The following is a 22,011-nucleotide window of genomic DNA, read 5'->3' as shown; positions in this document are numbered from 1 at the left end:
TGATTCTGTATGTGTAAACTGTTTTATTAATGTGCACTGTCCTGTGTAACTAAACATTAAAGTAAAGTAAAGTAAAGTAAGTGGCAATTAAGGATTCCGACTATTCTGTAAGGAATGAATCGCTTGCTAAATGCATGGATGGACACTTTTTCTCCTGTTCCAAGTTGGGGGGAAAAGAACTATATTAAATGTGGATCTTTTGAATGACCAGGATCCACTTCAAGACACATCCAAAATAATTTGATTTGATTTCTTATTTGATTGACTTTATTGTCCACCTTAGTGGAAATGTGTCTTTGGCTTCTCTTCACAGCACATACAGTATGTTACGTTTTGTGCACAATCAGCACACCATAAAACATAGAGAACATAGAACATACATCATACATCATACATGGTACAAGTTAGCAGATTAATTAATTAATTGGGGGGGGGCTCATTAGTACTTACTTGAGCACCTCCTCTCGGCACTGTTTCTGGGGGGCGAAGCAGGCAATAGCCCACACTTTGATCTCGATGCCGTTATAAAACTGCTTCCCCCTCATGTCCCACACGCCCTGGTTGGGGGTCGCTATGGCACGGTTCTGTGGAGGAGAAGAAGACCCGGGGGAAAGAAAACATTTGAGCCATATCAGGTGAGATCTACAGCAAATTAGATCATTTCCTTTCTCCATGGATGCATAGTTCTTTGGGTGCTACATTCAATATTTTTGTGTCACATTTACAATAAACCATGTTTGATTTTCTCAATAAAACTAGAACGACCGCACCACGGATTTATGCCTCCGCCATTAGTTCATTCTTGAGTCCAAATCGCCATTTCAGGCAAATTGGAAGAAATTCCGTCAAGGCGCTCCTGAGATGTTGCGTTACAGAGCTTGGAAATTGGGTGTGTGGAATTTCATCAAATTTCCCTCAAACATCGCCTTGGACTCAAGCATGAACTGATTAGATTTTGGTGGTCAAAGGTCAAAGGCCAAGGTCACTGTGACCTCTCGAACGCCATTTTCAAGCTTATTAGACTTTCCAGGCCATATTCAAGGACCCAACACGGCATAGTTTGAGACATAGATTTAGGTTAATGACTGTTACAACACTGAGGTATAAAAACATATGTAACCCATGCTAAGGGCTTGCCGAAGGGTGGAGGTGGGATTCGAGACCACTCTCTCCCGCTTCCAAAGCGCATGCGCTAACCGCAACACTAAGAGCGCCCTTTTTTTGCCCTAGAGTATGGTGCAGGTTGAATTTTCTAATGAATTTACATGTTGGGCTCGTGATACAGGCCCGCAGTCAGAAATGTGGAGAAAAAGGTGGTATTCTAAATGGTCGTTGTCCACCTGTGGCATCACTTGTTGTTGGGTGTTCTACCCAGCGAAAGGTGATGGCCCTATTTTTTTTATCCCATTGCTATATACCCCTCCCACATCTCTCTCCAACCTGCACCATGCTCTTTAAGTGTCCCTTCTTCCAGACCTCTTAGCATCACAGGTGACAATTCTTCTGTGTGATTACTGAGCCCTTTCTTACCCGTCCTCCATACTGTAGGATAGGGGCCGGCAACACTCTCCCCGTCACCTCAGCCATCTCATCTTTCACCTTGATCCCAAACTCCTGGATGTATGGGTCCAGGTTGAAGTTAGCGTTCTTCATCTGTGGAGAGTGAAAAGGGCAATCATTGTACTTTGCTGTCACCGAGTCTTGACGTTCTTACTGTAATACAATGCTGGTGGTTGCCAGTCAGTTTGTGGCCCCCACCACCAGGTGTCTCCACTACTCACCAGCCTGCTGATCTCCTCCTGTCTGTCAGGTGCAGAGCGAGCCGTGGCTTTGATCATAGTGGAGGTCTGATTATCGGTCAGCTTCTTGATGCACCGTTGACCTGCTACAATGTTGCACACCTGGAACGAGTCAAACCCAAGTGTTTAGTGTGGAGATCCTTCACCTGCATTAATCCATGTTACACACCTGGAACGAGTCAAAGCCAGGTGTTTAGTGTGGAGATCCTTCACCTTCATTCATCCTGGGTGGTTGATCGAAGCCTTCATTCATTTGGGTCTTTTAGAATAACAATGCACTTGAAGTTGGAGTTAGTCCAAATCATGTGACCTGTAAATTGTTGTCTAATACAGTGGTTCTCAGAGTGGGGTCCGGGGACCCCCAGGGGTCCTTGAGGGGGGTCCAGGGGTTCCCCAGTAAAAAGTGGAATAATTTATTTTCACTATAATTTCATCCATAAGCAACATAATGACAGAATGTAGGACTATTTTGGTCATGGGTTTCATACACTCTCTGCAATAAAACATCTAAAAGCAAAGATGGGGGACCCTGTGACAAAACCTTATCAAATGGGGGTCCGTGGTCTAATTTGTGTCAGTTTAGGGGTGCTTGACGTGAGCAAGTTTGAGAACCACTGGTCTAATACATGAACACTGTCTTAACTTTTGAATAAGTGTTGTGCAAGTTCACAGTTGTGCTAGCTCAAAGTTCAGTTCTCACTGATTAAAATGAACTAGTACACGTTCATAGTTTCGAATTTTCAAGATGAACTGGTCACGTTCAATTCTTCAGTTTTTTTTTCTTCACTGTCGCTGGGCTGTGTGTGTGTGGAGGAGCTGCCAAAGTTCCTCCACACAAATGGCTGCGTTCAGTTTAGCGTTCGCCAAAATATGAGCTTGTTCAATTAACGGTGCTCTTTTAGTGCCTTGATGCACAACACTGTTTTGTTCTAAAGTCAAAGGAGGTTCCGCCATCTTCTTAAACATCTACCGGTAATTTAAGGACTTTCCAGGCCCAATTCCCTCAAATTCATCATCCGCTGCGCTGAGAAGATAATCGGATGCAACCTGCCATCCCTCCAGGACCTGCATGCAGCCAGGACACTGAAGCGGTCTCGCAAGTTCATGGCTGACCCCTCCCACCCTGGCCACAAACTCTTTAAGACACTCCCCCACGGCAAGAGACTGAGGTCTGCCAAGACCAGAACCACCCACCACAAGACCAGCTTCTTCCCAACCGCCATCAGCCTCACCAACAAGGCCCGGAAACCCCTTCCGCCAAGGACCTCACCAACAACCCCCGCCCCCCACACAAACTCACTACCTCCTCCTAAACTCAACTGAACTCCCCCCTCCCCACTAACTCATATCTAATTGAATGTCTGTTTAACTGGGACTGTAAATTCATGTCAATTCCCTGCACATTTAATGCCTATTTAACTTAGCCTGTAAATTTCATGTACATTCAATGTAAACTCTTATTTAACTCTGACTGTAAATTCATGTAAATCCACTGCCTATTTAACGTCTATTTAGCTCAGTCTGTAAATCTCATGTAAATCCAACGTAAATTCATATTTATCATCCACAGAACACTTCACCACTCATGTACATATTGTATATATTTACTCGATTTGATTGCACTTGCAACTTTGTGATTGTCTTTAGTTATCTTCCTACTTCTTATCTCTGTATAGTGATGTGACCGCTACGCTGCATACAGACACTAAGACTAATTCCTTGTATGTAACTTGCATACTGTGGCAATAAAAGTGATTCGGATTCTGATTCTGAATTTGAAGGCCCAACACGGCAGAGTTTGAGACATAGATTTAGGTTAATGACTGTTACAACACTGAGAACTGTTATAATGAGAACTAGCTGGCTTTACAGAAGCTCACAGACAACAATTAAAAAGAGAGAGGCTTGAATGTGTGAAACACCGCTGTTTATACCATGGTCTGGGTGAATACTCTTTTCTGATTGGTCGGCAGGTGTGGGTCATGTTAATTTACAACACTGTGTAGTAATCCTTCAATGCTTCATCTCACCACAGGAGGGCGACTGTAAACTGCAAGGTGCTGCAATGTTAGTTTCTTATTTGTTTTGTTTTTTCAAATTCACAAACTTTCAAGGATTCCAAGGACCCATGGGAACCTTGTTTAAGGATAATGAGATTTGAAAACGTCACTCCTCTGAAAACATAAAACTCTACTTTTACCAGATCGAAATTTCAGAAGTGAATGTGTCTTTCCTCACCTCCAGCGGCAGGTAGGTGTGCTTCTGCTCCTGGCCCACCTGTAGACATGGTAGGTGGGGGTATTTTAGCTGCAGGTTGTACTTCTGCTTGAAGTACTGGGCCACTGTACATTCTACTGTCTGCCCACTCTCTAGCTGGAGGGGAAACCTGGCAGAGAAGACAAGAAACAGACCATCTCACTCTCATGAACCGCATGATCACAGAAGTCGTCTTTTCCACAATGACTTGCAAAACATTTAGAGTGAACATACTCATATCATGGTCAATTATTTCTGGACCTCCAGAAATATATATTATTGCTTCCCAGGCGAGCCAGAAGTCATCTCAAACGAGCCATTATAGCCTATACTTTCATTTAACGTCACGATGCTGCGGGGGGAAGTAGGCTACTTCATAGCTTAACTACGAAAATAGTGTCGGCTATTTATGGCCCTTTCTGCTGCAGCATGTTGAAGAAATAAATGTTCAGTTTGAACAACACCCATTCTGGTCATTATAGAGCAAGATGATCGCTTCCACTACCAGGGCCGCCCAGAGAGATGGCAGTGCCCCTGGAGGGGTCCAGCCACTATGCGACACCCCCCTCCCCCTCACGCGCTTTACTCATATCAACGCTGCAGCTTTCGGAGCTAACTGAAAAAAGTTTAACAGATTATTATTTGGGTCTAAAGCCTTTGCCTGCTCCCGCTTTTTTTTTATGCCTTGCGATTTTGGCATCCTGACTTTTGTTTTGCTCCTGGCATTTTGCCATCGCCGGTCTTGTTTTGTTTGCTATCACCTGTCTGTGTTGTGTGTTACACCATAAATGGTGCCTGCGCTGCTGCCCCAAGCAAAATGGTCCGCCCCAAGCCTGCCTTGTTCTTCTTCTTCTTCTTCTTCTTTCCGGCAGACTAGATGCCTTGCGGCACATTGCTGCCTCTCACTGCACTGGTCGGATGGGGGATTACATCAGAATGGCACTATTTTCCACAGGAGCACTCCTGCCCAAGCATGCCTTGTTACTGCTGCTGTGTTTTGTGTATTTGTTCGACTCCTTGCAAAAAATAATTTAGTTGCCGCATTTTCAGGATGGGAGATATATTTTAGTGTTAAAAAAATAAATAAAAAATTGCCTGGCTCCAGCGCCCCCCTAGTGGCGACGCCCCTCGAAGCTTACCCCTTTACCCCCCCTTATGGGCGGACCTGTCCACTACACAACACTGTATTTACGTAGGCTACGTTACATATTTGCGGGAATGAGAGGGATCTCACACTTGTACTGATGTCCAGCATGACTGGTGACGAGGGAAACATGAGTTTGTTTACTGCGTCGCACCATGCACCGGGTCTGCCTGGTGCGCGGGGTTCTGGAGGAGGGTCTCGGGCGGGGGTGTGGGACCCGGGCAGGGTGAGGGGCAGGGCGGGTGGTGGCAGCCTGGTGGTGGGAGTGGCTGCCCTGGGTGTCTGCCCAGCAGAGGGGCACTTAGCCTGGGTGACTGTGCCCAGCGGGGTGGTGCCGCTGGCCGCGCTCTCCTCCTCTCCTCTCCCCCTCTCCCCTCCTCTTCTCTCCCCCTCTCCTCTCCTCCTCTCCTCTCCTCTGCTCTCCTCCTCTCCTCTCCCCCTCTCCCCTCCTCTTCTCTCCCCCTCTCCTCTCCTCCTCTCCCCCTCTCTCCTCTCCTCTCCTCCCCTCTCCTCTTCTCCCCTCTCCCCCTCTCTCCTCTCCTCTCCTCTCCCCCCTCTCCTCTCCTCCTCTCTCCTCCCCCCTCCCCCCTCCTCTCCCCCGGTTCTCCCCTCCCCCTCTCCTCTGGTTCCCCCCACCCACCCCGGTCAGCGGTGGCCTTTTATACACGGTCCCAAACAGCGCCGGACAACGCGATTGGCTGACTCAGATTTGAATCTGAGCCAGCCAATCGCTGTGCCCCATGACCGGATGGACCATATGGACTTCCTCCCCCCGAGTGGCTCGTGCTATCATAGCTGCTGACTGCTGGCCTCTCCCCCTCTCTCCTCTCCTCTCCTCTCCCTCTCTCTCTCCCCTCCTCTTCTCCCCCTCTCCTCTCCTCCTCTCCCCTCCTCTCCCCCTCTCCTCTCCTCTCCCCTCCTCTCCTCTCCCCCTCTCCCCTCCTCTTCTCCCCCTCTCTCCTCTCCTCTCCCCCCCCCCCTCTTCTCCCCTCCTCTTCTCTCCCCCTCTCCTCTGGTTCTCCCCTCCTCTCCCCTCTCCCCCTCTCCTCTGGTTCCCCCCACCCACCCCGTTCTGCTATAAGTATTTCATTCCTGAGTTGCGAGGAGGTTCCAGGCCAGTACAACAGATACGAGGTTTTGGGGGCAGCAGACATGCCTGGGCTTGTCTGGGGCGAGCTTGCTGGTTCTCCCCTCTCCCCCTCTCCTCTGGTTCCCCCCACCCACCCCGGTCAGCGGTGGCCTTTTATACACGTCCCAAACAGCGCAGGACAACACGATTGGCTGACTCAGATTTGAATCTGAGCCAGCCAATCGCTGTGCCCCATGACCAGATGGACCATATATGGACTTCCTCCACCCGAGTGGCTTGTCCTATCATAGCTGCTGACTGCTGGCCTCTCCCCCTCTCTCCTCTCCTCTCCCTCCTCTTCTCCCCCTCTCCTCTCTTCTCCCCCTCCTCTCCCCTCCTCCTCTCCGCTCCCCTCCTCTTCTCCCCCTCTCCTCTCCCATCCTCCTCCTCTCCTCTCCCCCTCTCCCCTCCTCTCCACTCCTCCACTCCTCCTCTCCTCCTCTCCCCCTCTCCCCTCCTCTTCCCCCCCTCTCTCCTCTCCTCTCCCCCTCTCCTCTTCTCTTCTCCCCCTCTCTCCTCTCCCCCTCTCCTCTGGTTCTGCCCTCCTCTCCCCTCTCCCCTCTCCTCTGGTTCCCCCCACCCACCCCGGTCAGCGGTGGCCTTTTATACACGGTCCCAAACAGCGCCGGACAACGCGATTGGCTGACTCAGATTTGAATCTGAGCCAGCCAATCGCTGTGCCCCATGACCGGATGGACCATATATGGACTTCCTCCCCCCGACTTCCTCCCCCCAGTGGCTCTGCTATCATAGCTGCTGACTGTTACTGCACTATCCGTCAGATCCCTTTGCAATACCAACCCTGTGCAATCCATAAAGGTACATGGACGTTACTCTGCAGAAACTACAGTAACAAAATCACAAATTGCTCTGTTTTTGGAGCTCTGCATGTCTGTGTTTGTCTAGTTAATGCGTTAATGTTAGCTAACGGCTAACATTCGCTAGTTAGCCAACCAACCAGCAGCTAACATTAGCTAGCTAGCTAGCTTACCGGAAGCGATATTTTTTTCGGATGATGCTGAAGGCATAACCCACCCCTGGCCCTCTCTGCCTCTGATTAGTGGCAGCGTTATAAACCATAGATATGACTATATTAAAAACATAAACACACTGGCGTCTTTCATGCAGGCTAGCAAGCCGTCTAAAAGAGAGGCACTAACGATAAAATAATTCCCCGTTTCCATAGGAAACCGTCCTCGTGTAAAGTGCCCCTAGGTGAACAACCGATAGAAACGGTGCAACCCTGGACACATAATCACAGTGAAAACGTGTGTGCAGCCCAAGGAGTTTTCCCCAAGTCATTGTGTTTACATTCCACATATTGGCTAACGTTAATGCCAACACTGCAAAAATCGAAAAACTCTGGAGTCGCGCAAGCCCTAGTAGTAAGGGGAATCTTTATTACTTTATAAGAAGAATCGCTTTCACAAACTAGTTCATATCCTATTGAGCTTTAATGGAGCAGACAAGTGGAACAGGCTACAGGAATTGCTGAAACTAAAAACGTCTAGTTTCACTCAATCAGTTTAAGCTTCCATAGAGACAATGCATGAAATAGGCCACGCCCATCACGGGGGAAAAGCGCCGTTCATTTCCACACACCAGCGTCATTTTCCTTGAATTAAACATAGCTAAAAGCTGTTGTGTGGTGGGGCTGCGCGCAGACAACAAATCGCCAGTTAAAGTTTTTTTGTACTCCTGAGCAAAACAAGGAAACCATTGAGAATTGGCGAGAAGAAAAATGTGGATGTCGCTGTCAATGAAATAAGTTGAAGTGTTCATCTTCCGTATATACGATCTTTTTGTGCAAAACCCGACCATGCATGCGACATAGGAGAACGCCAGGATTGGACGGGAGTTTGTGTTTTCCCCCGTTTTGGGCGTGGTTTCTGAATGATGACGCCCTCCGCAGTGTCTCTATTGTGGGCATATCCATATAGATCGGGGGTAGAGGGGATATTTCTACTTCATAGTGGTCATACATGAGGTCACAGCTGCTGACCACAGTGACACCTACGTCTGGTGGCTGGCAGGGCGTCGGGTGACATTGCATACGCGATACTTCCTCTTCATCTGGCCACAGTGGGTCACCTCCACCTTCAGGCCTACAGTGGTAACACAGGACAGCAGGACACGCACGCGTTAACACACACACAGGACGAGAGAGATGCTCATTTATAAAACTGGAGTAAATCAAAGAGCTCCCCAAATTGTTATCGATACCAGAATGTGGAAATATGCATGTTAGAATTTAAAAACTGACATTTTTGATGTTGAAATAAGCTAAGCACTACATTCACAAATTTAACCCATTGATACCTGATGCAGCATTTGCGTGTATATCCCTCATTTGTGTGTGTATCCCTTTAAGACCGGTTCGCGGTCTTAAAGGGACACACACACAAATGCTGCATCGGGTATCAAAATGGGTTAAAAGAGAATGTCCCTGGCAAGAAATGGTGCGGCAGCTTATGTACAAGGTCTGGGGAGACTCCTGAAATTTTGCCTGGTGGAAAATTAGCAAGCAGCATTGTGCAATTATAAAGCGTGATGCGTTTAGACAGGGGCCCGGAGTTTTTAAAGACCTTTTAGAGGTGGAGGGGCATCAGGGTGTTTGGATAGTTTCACACTGTCCAGTAGCCCACCTTTGATCTCCTTGGTGAAGCGGACCCTCTGCGAGTCGGTCAGAGTCTTGGGCTGCTCGTCGATGTTGCGAATATCCAGCACCTCACACATGAACTCAATGACAGGCTGGGCTTTGTAGAAGGCCGTGGCGGACACTAGAGGGGGGTAGAGAGCAGCAATGAGTCTGTGGCACCACTTTTACTACACAGAGATCCTACAATATGGCCTTTAGGAAATAGGCCCGCAAATAAGCCGGCGTTGCCTTTTTTACACAGAAAGCGATTTCTAGGTGCGTTCACACAGAAAAAGGCTGCTTTCCGCAAAGGAAAGGAGACGTTCTATCGTTGCCATGGAGATGTGAACAGCTGTAACCTACCTGCTGGAAGAGAATAAAACATATTGTGGCTTGTTTTGAGGAGAGACTGACAGAACAGAGGGAATAACCTCAGACCACATCTCTCCACAGATGCAGGCCCGCAAAAAATAAAAAAAAATAAAAATTGGGGAAATTGCTGCGGGCGTATTGCGAGAAAAACATCGATCGAGAGGTCCTCTGACAGGTCCTTAAAGGTGCACTCAGTGATTTGCCCAGTTTGACCGGATTCTTCGGTTTCATTTTTCAAACATCAGTGAGCAGTCCCCCTCCCATTTGTGCATGCGCACAGAGGCCCGCCTCCCTGTGTGGAGTTCTGCCTCCTGATTGGATAAAATGTGGTGGCAACCCTGAAACTGTCTCTGCTCTGTGCAGCAGAACAGAAGCACTGTGGGACTCATGTCATCGAAAAGACACTATAATAGTAATTCCTAACGGAATATATATTTGTTTAGGCCTATTTTAACACTAAAACATCACTTACAGAACCTTTAAGCTTATTATAGAGACAGTCCGCATGTCTGGGAACGCCCACAAAATGTTAAACGGCTGATGCGCGAGTGGGGTAAAACCGCCGATATATCTCATGGGCTGACTCACCAAAAGACGGTGCTGCGGCTCTAAACTACATGTTTGGGGGTTCTAGAGCAGAACACAAGACGTCTGCTCAGATGTGCGTTTACTGTGGTGGTTAAATCCCCGATCGTGTCTGCCTGGGCTGGGCTATCAGCTAAATTCTGACTTTGCTGAATGGATAGAACGGGGGTTTTTACCCCACCCTGACCCCGCCCCCAGCCAGGCTGAGCCAGCTAAACCAGCGTCTATGACGAGACGTGGCCTCAACCTATTATGTCCGTTAATTTTGCCTAGTAATGTCAACATGGTTTTGAGCATAAATAGCCTAACCTACTTACTCATAACCTGCAGGCACGGAGCATTCCTCCTGCCGCCCCTGTTGCAGTCATGGATCGTATTTTACTTTCATTTATGCCTTTAACTTTTATTGCAGTGACGCCTGTAACGTCAAATCTATTATTATATATGGACTTATGGATTTGTTGGCATATAGGCCATTTAGTAGGCTATAAACGCACAGGAATACTATAAGGTTAGTTGTTTTTCAGAAGAGAACGTGCACAGACGAGACGGCAGTAAACAGCTGATTCCACTGCTGTTTTGAATGATAGCCTATGCTTTGGTTAACTTATTTCTGATACTAGAACGTCAATCTGCAAGTGCTTTCCTCTGTAATTGTTTTTATGAATGAGCTGAGCTTCGATCCGTATTCCCGCGGGTTATCCTTTTAAACAGACGTTGATTCGGGGCTGACACGACCTCCTCTGGCAGAACGAAAGGCGTAACAAAATGGCACGCCGTTCCGTCCTTGTGACTATTTAACAGGAGTCGAGGCGTAATGATGAGGCTTTCACAGGCTGTGTAAGAGGGTCTGGTGAAGGTGGAGAGAAGACAGATCTGTGGCTGTGGCTGCTCAGGAGGTATGAAGGTGGAGAGAAGACAGATCTGTGGCTGTAGCTGCTCAGGAGGTATGAAGGTGGAGAGAAGACAGATCTGTGGCTGTAGCTGCTCAGGAGGTAGTGATGGTGGAGAGAAGACAGATCTGTGGCTGTAGCTGCTCAGGAGGTATGAAGGTGGAGAGAAGACAGATCTGTGGCTGTAGCTGCTCAGGAGGTATGAAGGTGGAGAGAAGACAGATCTGTGGCTGTAGCTGCTCAGGAGGTAGTGATGGTGGAGAGAAGACAGATCTGTGGCTGTAGCTGCTCAGGAGGTAGTGATGGTGGAGAGAAGACAGATCTGTGGCTGTGGCTGCTCAGGAGGTATGAAGGTGGAGAGAAGACAGATCTGTGGCTGTAGCTGCTCAGGAGGTATGAAGGTGGAGAGAAGACAGATCTGTGGCTGTAGCTGCTCAGGAGGTAGTGATGGTGGAGAGAAGACAGATCTGTGGCTGTAGCTGCTCAGGAGGTAGTGATGGTGGAGAGAAGACAGATCTGTGGCTGTAGCTGCTCAGGAGGTATGAAGGTGGAGAGAAGACAGATCTGTGGCTGTAGCTGCTCAGGAGGTAGTGATGGTGGAGAGAAGACAGATCTGTGGCTGTGGCTGCTCAGGAGGTATGAAGGTGGAGAGAAGACAGATCTGTGGCTGTAGCTGCTCAGGAGGTATGAAGGTGGAGAGAAGACAGATCTGTGGCTGTAGCTGCTCAGGAGGTATGAAGGTGGAGAGAAGACAGCTCTGTGGCTGTGGCTGCTCAGGAGGTATGAAGGTGGAGAGAAGACAGATCTGTGGCTGTAGCTGCTCAGGAGGTATGAAGGTGGAGAGAAGACAGATCTGTGGCTGTGGCTGCTCAGGAGGTATGAAGGTGGAGAGAAGACAGATCTGTGGCTGTAGCTGCTCAGGAGGTAGTGAAGGTGCAGAGAAGACAGACCTGTGGCTGTAGCTGCTCAGGAGGTATGAAGGTGGAGAGAAGACAGATCTGTGGCTGTGGCTGTCAGGAGGTAGCACGCGGGTTGTCCACCAATCGCTTTGGATCAAAGAGGTCGGTGGTTCGATCCCCCGCTCCTCCAGTCTGCGTGTGTCAAAGTGCCCTTGGGCAAGATACTGAAGCCCAAATTGCTCCCGGTGGCTGTGCCAGCACCCTGCGTGGTAGCTCGCCTCCGTCGGTGTGTGTGTGAATGTGGGCATTGTAAAGCTGCAGTGCATTTACCACATTTATCCAGAACTAACTAAACAAATGTTTACTTTTTTGAAGTTGTACTTGGATGGATTGGCCAGAACTTTTATGGACGTTTTAATCTACATTTAAAGGCATTAAACAGAAACTCTTATCCTGAGCCAACAGCGCAAGCAGCCAATAGTAATGAGTGCACTGGCCTACATTTTGCCGTACTTATAGACCTTATTCGATTGACGTCACTCACGTACGGGCACGCCCACCGCCGCCATGTTCTCGACATAGCGATGCAGCTCTTAAGTGACAACCTATGTGAGAGCAGCGTTTATAGGAAGCTAGCCGCCGTTAGCATTACCTGTATCGTTCCAATTGTGTGCGGATGGTGACCTGCGTTAGGCATGGCTGTAGTAATGACAGCAATAAAGTCCCCGTGGTTTGTTTCTATCTCTACCGTCCACAGACGTGAAGGGAGCGAGACGGAGGATACGTCAGCAGCACAGGAGATGTGTGGATAGTTAGGAGAGACAGGTGAAACTTTCTGGCAGCTCCTCACAGCAAAGTCTGTTCACCTCGTTTTTTCTTTTGTTTATTTATTACAGGCATTAACGGCAGCATACAAACAACAACTCTGGGGTTTTTATTGCTGTCATCACTATCGCTATTTTGTAATGGAAGAGAAACGACAATAAGGCCGTTACTAGTTGTCAGCTGCAGGACGGTATGTCAACAATATGGCGCCGTCCGGGGTTAGCGAATAAGGTCTATTGTCAATCATAAGTGATAGTAGGGGTGCACCGATCACGTTTTTTGCCACCGATCACCGATCGCCTATGGGAAATATCTGCCCAACCGATCATCGACCGATCACCGATTACCGATCACCGATATGTAAACTCCTCAAAAAAAGCTTGGAAACATTATTTCGGTTGATTATTTCTCCCCTTTAATAATACCAATTGGCATTGTATTTTATATCCTTGGAAAGCCTGATTAGTGATAGGGCTTTTTTTTTTTTTCAAAAAATAAAATAAAATAATAATATAAAAAAATATCTGCAATCAGCCGAAATATCGGCAATCAGCCGATCGCATATTTGAGGTCAAAATCGGCCGATACAGATTGCTTGCCGATCGATCGGTGCACCCCTAAGTGATAGTTCAAATCCTCCTTGGTCTCAGCAGATTTCAGTTTCCTACATGAGAGGACATTCTCATGGTCTGGTCATACAATGTCATAAAAACACACTGACATCATTGAACAACAAGATCAGTGACTTCATTCACTCTGCTGAGCGTGTTTCCCAGTGACTCACCGTCAATGTTGAGCATCATCTTCCACATGGCAGGGCGCACAGACTGGTGGAAGCCGAACCACACCTCCCTCCCCCCGCCCAGGGGGTGGTAGTACCCTTCAGGTGGGGAGAAGAACGAGCGGCCCACTGGAGTGTACCTAATGAGGGACGAGGGAGGGGAGGTGGGGGGTACGAAACGATGAGTGTACAGAATGACTCAATACACAGCATGACCTCAGCGGGATTTCATGTGCCGTAAAGTTGTTGTCTCATCTGGGAGGTTTAAAAAAAAATAGTAATTGTGCTCAAGTATCGCTGTATCAGCAAGGAAAAATATATAATTTAGATTAAAAAAAATCCAACATACTCAAAATAAAAAAAATAGGGCATCTTCAAAGCTCCTATTAGTGCCTTGTAAAAAAACATCCTGCTATGGCTCTTGACAGATTGCAGATGTTTGCAGTTTATGGATTTACATAATAAGCCAAAAGGATACTCATCACTGCTGCCGAGTGAAAACCTATCTCTAACATGTCAGTTAAAACCTATCTCTAACATGTCAGTTAAAACCTATCTCTAACATGTCATTCCAGAAAAGCCTTCTTTAGAAACAGCCCAAAACTGGGAAACATAATCACCAAACTGGCCATTTCTCAGTAGTCTGTAGCCTTTATGACTTCTTATTGACCATTTTGGGGTCAAGTCCTCGTGGCGGTTAGCATTATTCCCCCGCTCAGCATTGTTCAGTGGACACTTTCACACAGGTCTCAGCTAACAAGCATCTTTTGTTTAGCGACTCTGACCCCTGCAGCTATGAAAGTCTGATGCAGGAAAAACCCCATTCACCTTGCTAGCCTGATGCATGGTTAGAATGTTGTCGACAGAACATTTGCTCAGCAAAAACTTGTTCCAATCTGCTCGTGGGAAGTGCATCTGTTGTATGCAGAGGCTACAGCATATCTCTCTGTTAACTTACTCAACATATCAACTGAGAGGGGGGGGTGCTGCATGTATGTACTCATCAATGTTATAGTCAAGTCACTCAAGTCCTCAGTGTTCCAGTCCAAGTCACCAAAGAAGAGACTGAGTCGAGTCCGAGTCCAGAGTAGAGCCATATGAAATCTGTTTTATTTTTTTCCAAATTCCATTTTATTTTTTAGTCTTTTAACAAGACTATTGGACAAACAACCAAACAAAAACATTCATGCATTCAAAGTAAATACATAGATCTTGCCCTGTTGGCAGCTAGGAAATGCATAGCTTTAAATTGGAAAGCATCCAATCCCCCAGCTGTAGTTCACTGGTGGAATGAACTCTCAAGCTACCATACGTTGGATAACATTTACTACAAGACCAAAGGCAGATTCTTAGACATCCCCAAAATATGGCAACCACATACAGAGTTTGACTTTAAGAACTTTTTACCCCAGTGTCATTAGGCTTATCAGGATAGGAGCTGAATGCATTGTTTTTGTTTGGTTGTTTGTCCAATAGTCTTGTTTGTTCTTGGATTATTGTGTATCTTATGCAGTTTTCTTGTTTTGTTTTGTTTTGTTGTGTTTTGATGTTCTTTGTGGGGGATATGGGATATGGGATATGATAGTCCATGTATGTCGTGTAAATACCTCATGTTCTTTCTTAACACATTGACTGCCAGACGTTTTTTTTTGCTGTAGGTAGCTTCTGCCAAGCCGTTTTTTGAGGATTATGGCTCATTTTATAAGAGCCGAGGATTCGTTTCAGCTTGGAGTTTGTGAACATACAATATCTCAAAAGTACTAATAGAATGTGTACTTTCTCTGTCTAAAAGAGTTAGTTTGTAGAGTTAGTAGTTATGTAAGCATTAGCAGTTGAATACAGCATGGTTTTAGCGTGAAAAAGAATATTCAGAGATAAACGGCTTTTTGTGAAATTGGATGGAACGGTCACTTTAACCATTCATTTTTGGCTCTCTCTCTCTCTCTCTCTCTCTCTCTCTCTCTCTCTCTCTCTCTCTCTCTCTCTCTCTCTCTCTCTCTCTCTCTCTCTCTCTCTCTCTCTCTCTCTCTCTCTCTCTCTCTCTCTCGAGTTGCTTCAACTCCGCCCTCCGTGGGCGGACAAGCTTGTCACCAGTCAGTGCTTTGCTGCTCTCCTGTGCCTGCATGTCTGGGCCGCTGTTTGAGGAAGTCGGGATGGACTCGCTCGTTTGGAGTTTTGGTTGAGAGAAGCTTTTGCGATTCTGGTCATATTTATGCTGCGTGTTTCAAAGTGTGTTCCTCCACCTGTAATCTATCACCCGATCATAGTAGATCGGCTGAATCTATTATGTAAATTTGCAATCCCGCATCGCCAGCAATCAGCGCGAAAAGGAGAATGGCTGGGCTGAGAATGGCTTGACAAGTTAAAAAAATGCTTTCCTTTCTCTAGCCAGGAGAGCACTGTTGCCACTTAGTGGGTCGGTGGAATGGGTTGTAAACGTTCGGTGGCTCCAATAATTATATAAGAGATGTAAAAGGCTTAGATGCACAACCCACCGTCAAAAAAAAAAAATCGATGCCAAAAACGTGTAAACACGTTGTTGGCAGGGAACAGCTGGATTCTGAAAACGTGTTCATACGTTGTTGGCAGTGAATGTGTTAAAGATTAAAAAATAAAAAATAAAAAACGACTGGGGGTGCGTGTGGTAGAAAGTGTACCTCATAGAGGCTAGGTGGCGCATGGCCACGTCCAGGGCTTGGACAGAGTCCAGGGGAACCGGCAGACGGCCGCTGACCAGAGTCTCCTGGAGCAGGCGCCATGACACCTTGGCCAGCCAACGGATGGACACCTTGAAGATTCGGTCCTTCCCCTCGCCGGGGATAGTCACCTCAAAATCCACCTGGAGGTGAAGGAGGGGGAGAGGGACGAGGAAGCAGAGGAGGAGGAGGTTAAGGACAGCACCTTGCAGAAGCAGAGGAGGAGGTTAAGGACAGCACGGTGAGACATGCTCTGATGGAGGCACAAAACCAACATAACTAAAGATAGATGATGACTAAGGACCTGCATGCAGTATAAGATAAGGTGAACTTCAGGGTTTTTTCCTGGCTCAGAATGAGCCTTTTGGGGGCGATTACACACGACAGTGAGCATGATCAGAGCGATCATGCTTACTGTCGTGCGTACATTTGATTTTTGGGTTAGTGTATCGTTTAGTCAGGCTTATCCTGGACACAAATATAGTCAGTGTCAGAACTTATGGAGCAATGTGTTGTTACAGCACTCCAAGTTTGACAAAGGAATCCATTTGAAGGTAATGTGGGACTTTTCTTGAACTTTGAAATTCTCTAAAATGATAGAGTAAAATGCTTGATTTGGAGTTACCATGCAGTCAGGGTTGTCCTGAACTCAAATCTAGCAGCGGGCCTTTCAAACGTTTACCTTCTCACTCCCGATAGGAAGTGCTAGCACCGTGTAGATGTTCTTCTTGCCGTCGTACACCGGCTTCCTGTCGCCGAAGAGCTGCGGCTTGAAGTGTTGCACCATGTATTCCACCACCTCCCTGCAGGAAGCAAGCCACACACACACACACACACACACACACAACACGTTATTTATACGCGCCAATTTACGCCATGTTGGAGACAACAGATGCCGTTCTGCCAATTAAACACATCGCCCTATCGGGAGGCTTTTTATTGGGACTGGGGGAGGTGATAGGATATTGATTAAGCAGGATGCAGCTGGTAGAAGCAATATCTCATGGTCGTGGGGGGACGGGGACAAAAGGAGCGGGTGCAGGGGGGGCCCACCTTTGAATGGACGCTGCCTTGGCCTTCACATGAGTGTGGGGGATGAGGAGCCATTTTGAAAGGGAGATGTCACCAGGCTTGACCCCTGCATGCCTTTTCGGACCCTTTGTCTAAAACCCTAAAAGCGAACGGGGGAAACGCGGCTACCTCATAGCAATACATCTCAGCTCAAAGACCCACCATCGATGTCGGGGGGGGGGGGACCTGTCCTTCCCTGGTGCTAGTAGATGCTGGTGCTAGTAGATGCTAGTTTTGTGCGTTTGTTTTTTTAGATCTTTTTTCTTCTTGGAATCATAATAACTCCCATTAATTACAAACAGGAGATGAGGTATTTCCTGCTTTTTGTTTTCCTGTTCACATCCCTGCTCGTTAGGAGAACGAACAAAGCTCAAGGACTCTCCCGGATTGTTCTCGAGAACAGAGGTTCTCAAATGTTTTTCAGCCAAGGACCCCTTACAAGATAGAAAATATACCGGCGGGGACCCCCTCATTCTGATTTGTGATTTTGGGCTAAGCTTAATTGTTTCCACGGGAACGTGCTCGACTTTTAAATTGATAGGTTTGTTAGATTAGAATGTAATCCATGAACCATTTTAGATTTGAAGCATAAAATGTTTTCATTGAACTATGAAGCTTTTGCAAAAAAAAAAGTTTTTATTTTTATTTTCCTGAAAACTTTTCGCTGACCCCCTGGCAAAGTGCCATGGACCCCTGGGGGTCCCCGGACCCCCATTTGGGAACCACTGCTCTAGAAACCTCGTCTTCTTCGTGTGCTGTGGAAAACTCCAAGGATTTGAATGAAGGCTCTCACTTGTTCCATCAGGAACAGAGTGCTATATGAGGACACACGTTCTAGGTCAGGAAGGGTTTTCTTCGTAGACAGAAATGAAAGGTGTTGAGTTATTCCTTCATTCAGAAGAAGTTAAATTCTCCATCAGGTAGAAACAGCAGATCAATACTAGACCATTGAAGCAGCACAAGCCTGCCAAAGAATGACCGCGCCACACAGAGACAGATTCTGCTGACTGTGCAAACTTTACGCCCAAATCTTTCAACGGCTGGAATGTTTCTCAAAAGTTCCACACAAGGGTAGTGTGGACCACAAGATCAAGATACTGTGTGTGTGTGTGTGTGTGTGTGTGTGTGTGTGTGTGTGTGTGTGTGTGTGTGTGTGTGTGTGTGTGTGTGTGTGTGTGTGAGTGTGTGATTAACGAGGGATGGGGCCGATCCGATCCAATATCGGTATACCGATATGGCACTAATTGACGGATCGGACCGGAATTGGATTTTTTTTTTCTTTCTTTCAATTCCAGCACGGTCTGCACAGGGGGCGCGGGCCGTAATTTGCACATGTATAATAGTATCCTTCTTTGCCTTGTATATTTTCTTAATTTTGTCTGCTTTTTGCAAGGTATATTTAAAAAAAAATCTTTAATTGGCCAAATCTTTGCCTATACTGTATATTCAAGAAAAATATTGGTATCGGCATAATATCGGTATCGGCAGATAACCAAATTCAGGTATCGGAATCGGATCGGAAGTGAAAAAAGTGGATCGGTGCATCCCTATGATTAACTGATATTGAACACGGGCAGTGAACTTGATGCCTTATCCTATTTTTTCATAAACTGTCAGATGCCTATTTCTGCTGCTTTCAGTCATGCTGCATCATATCACAAGGTTGACTGAAAAGCCACTTCTGTTCATTCTATCCAATAACAGCCCCGCCCCCTGTATCGTCCCTCAATTAACTCCTAATTGCATTAGCAGATCAGTGGCTGTGTCTATGTGTTGGGTTTTATTAGCAGATCAGTGGCTGTGTCTATGTGTTGGGTTTTATTAGCAGATCAGTGGCTGTGTCTATGTGTTGGGTTTTATTAGCAGATCAGTGGCTGTGTCTATGTGTTGGGTTTTATTAGCAGATCAGTGGCTGTGTCTATGTGTTGGGTTTTATTAGCAGATCAGTGGCTGTGTCTATGTGCTGGGTTTTATTAGCAGATCAGTGGCTGTGTCTATGTGTTGGGCTGAGACAGTCGTGCTCATTTCCACTTTGCCTGCATTTGATCAGACACGTGTAAGGTAGGGATGTTAACAGTTAACCGAAAGACGGTTAACTGCCGTTAAGAACGTAACCGGTTAAAATTAATGAACTGCAATTAACCGTTTTGCCCACTTCAATCTCTCCAGAGCTTTCACTGCGTTATACCTCCAGTCCATCCAGTCAAGAGAAACAATGTTAACAATTAACCGATTAACTGATTGTTAAGGTGCACAACTAACGGTTAAGGAAAATGCATGAAATTCCCATCCCTAGTGTCAGGTTCAAAACATCACACACAAGAAGGGCTTCTTCAATCCAACTCTGCAATGTAATGTAAGCAACAGTCGAGGTGAAGGGGTCAATCGAGTTCGATTCACTTTTCAACTCCACCATCTGTCCAGACAATCATCTGTCCAGCCTGAACTTCCAGCTCGTAGCTCTTAGCGTGCAGCTTTTGCCATCTGATTATACAAGGATGCATTAGATCAGTGGTTCTCAAATGGGGGTCCGTGGCACTTTGCCAGGGGGTCCGCGAAAAGTTTTCAGGTAAAAAAATATATATATATATATATATATATTAAAAAAGAAAATGCTACATGTTACTTATTCCTTCTCAAACTACTTCCTTCCTACATGGTGCTAGTCTATCAAAATATCTTGGCTGTCATTGATTGTGTTGCATAGTGGTTTTCTGGACTGTTGACAAATTGTGATATTGTAAGTCGCTTTGGACAAAACAAAAGCGTCTGCTAAATGACGTAATGTAAATGTAATGTAATAAAAAAAAAAAAATTGCAAAATCTTCATAGTTCAACGAAAATAGTTTATGCTTTAAATCTAAAATGGTTTGTGGATTACATTCTAATAACAAACCTATCAAATCAAAATCAAAAAGTCAAGCACATTACCGTGGAAACAATTAAGCTTAGCCCAAAACCACAAATCAGAATGAGGGGGTCCCCGGTATATTTTCTATCTTGTAAGGGGTCCTTGGCTGAAAAACATTTGAGAACCTCTGCATTAGATGACAGGTGTTGAAGGACAAAAACTGCACTTTTCTCTCATTAGTAACATATCTTCCAGGCCTGATTTGGGGTCAGTCAGGCTTGGTAGGATTTTTGGAAGAGGCACTGCCTTAAATATAAAGCACAGTAGAGAGGAAAATGTGAGACACTCTCAAGCTCAAATATATCAGTTCATTAGCTCAACAGTCTGATGGAGGTCGCAAAACCAAGACTACTTTTTTTTTTATTATTACAATTATTTTTGTTTTTGAATGCAAGCTTGACTAGGCTTTGATTAGAATCAAAATTCGACATAGTCAAAATGCAGTCTGGCCACAATGTGCTAAGTGATGGGGAGAAGTCATGGGGAATATGAATATGGACACAGATTTAACCCATTGATACCTGATGCAGCATTTGTGTGCGTATCCCTTTAAATCCCTTAAAGGGATACACACACAAATGCTGCATCAGGTATCAATGGGTTAACCAAATAATACAGCCACAAGAAACACTTCACATACATTTCAAGGCCAAGTGTCATATTCAGCTATTTGTGTCTTCTGGCTACAGATCTTTGTGATCAGATCTCAAGGGGACAAACTTCAGCGAGTGTACCCAGTAGGGATGTTCATCAATTATCGAAAATCGATAATCGATCGTTAAGGATTGGAATCGATCCTGTGGCATTTGGATCGATTTTTTAATTATTAAAAAAAAAAAAAAAAAAAAATTTGGGACTAGGTTTGGGTGGAATTCGTTCCTCCTCGCCCCACTCCATTGCACAGCCGACTAACGTGAGGTGGAGCTTCATATAGTCTCTAGTTTTCTGGCTGGGCACGGGCCTTTGTGCCAACAAAACTGTTTTAAACATGGGAAATTCACACCGGCATGCGCCGGGGACAGCAGTGTTGGAGAGGAGACACATTGAAATAAAGAGTTCATTGAGGAGAACACGTTGTCTTTCGTATTTTCTGCCATAGGCATTCATTTTGTAAAAAAAAAAAAAAAAAAAAAAAAATATTGAAAATTTTCTAAGTATTAATAAAATCGATGATCGATAATTGATCGTTAATTTTCACCGATTATCGATTTTGGAAAATTTTCAAAATGAACATCCCTAGTACCCAGTAGGGCTGTCACTTTTTATTCAAAATTTTAATTCAACTTCGAATGTGGGGGAGGAGTGCATGTTCGAATGTATAATTGACCTGTTCGATTTTCTTTTTTTCTTTTTTTTTTTAATTAACCCAAATTAACCAACTGCTGCTTGCTGGTAATGTTAATCCCATGTCAGAAAAAGTCTCCAGATTTGTCACGTTAGTCTCTTCTGAGAAAGATTGTCTCCAGGGTCTGAAAAGTTGTCTCGAGTTGGATGCAGCCAAAAAAATAAATAAAATAAATTAACCAAAAAACGTTGAATATATTCGAACATTTTGCGGGCAATTAAAGTTTGTTTCGAACTTTATTTTGGGAAAAAGTGACAGCCCTAGTACCCAGGCTCTCCACGCATTAACGTCACCTGTTGACTCGTCGGGGGCATTTGTCCGGCTTGATGTCCACCTCGTAGTGGTAGACGTCCATCTTGGGGATCTCCACCTCGAAGTAGTTGGCCAGCAGCTTGATGGGCTTGCCCACGGTGCCCATGCCCGGCCGGCGGGGGGCCTGGAACACCTGCTGCAGGGGTGGGGGGAAGGCCCCCTGGGGCACTGGACAGGAGGACAGGGCAGGAGACATGGACATGATGGGGAGTGGGTGGGACAGGAGGACAGGGCAGGAGACATGGACATGATGGGGAGTGGGTGGGACACAACAACAGTGAGGAAATGATGTAGGATCAGATGTGGGCGGGATGAGAAGGCGGGGTTGCAGGAGGGGAGTGGTTATAGGTGCATT

The 22,011-nt window shown here is 46.1% G+C and overlaps 1 protein-coding gene across 2 annotated transcripts in view; it reads right to left on the bottom strand.

Annotated features, from left to right (window-relative positions):
* The window catches only part of LOC310798649 (protein argonaute-1), a gene marked incomplete at its 3' end in the record, with an annotated part of 28,189 nt that extends 11,370 nt beyond the window's left edge, over positions 1-16,819 (bottom strand). For both annotated transcript variants that reach the window (XM_083661192.1, XM_083661193.1), the window contains exons 1-9: positions 16,700-16,819; positions 15,979-16,160; positions 13,325-13,461; positions 8,974-9,108; positions 8,346-8,433; positions 4,038-4,185; positions 1,782-1,901; positions 1,531-1,653; positions 451-584 (exon numbers count right to left, since the gene is read on the bottom strand). In XM_083661192.1, coding sequence (XP_083517318.1) covers positions 451-584; positions 1,531-1,653; positions 1,782-1,901; positions 4,038-4,185; positions 8,346-8,433; positions 8,974-9,108; positions 13,325-13,461; positions 15,979-16,160; positions 16,700-16,804 — 1,172 coding nt within the window. In that variant the 5' untranslated portion in view covers positions 16,805-16,819. The remainder of the gene's footprint in view (positions 1-450; positions 585-1,530; positions 1,654-1,781; positions 1,902-4,037; positions 4,186-8,345; positions 8,434-8,973; positions 9,109-13,324; positions 13,462-15,978; positions 16,161-16,699) is intronic.
* Between the last annotated feature and the right edge of the window lie 5,192 nt (positions 16,820-22,011).

Source organism: Poromitra crassiceps, assembly GCF_964638095.1.
Source record: "Poromitra crassiceps genome assembly, chromosome: 26".
In the NCBI taxonomy this organism is placed as follows: domain Eukaryota; kingdom Metazoa; phylum Chordata; class Actinopteri; order Beryciformes; family Melamphaidae; genus Poromitra; species Poromitra crassiceps.
Note: the sequence above shows the minus strand (reverse complement) of the source record. Positions and strands in the feature narration are given on the sequence as shown.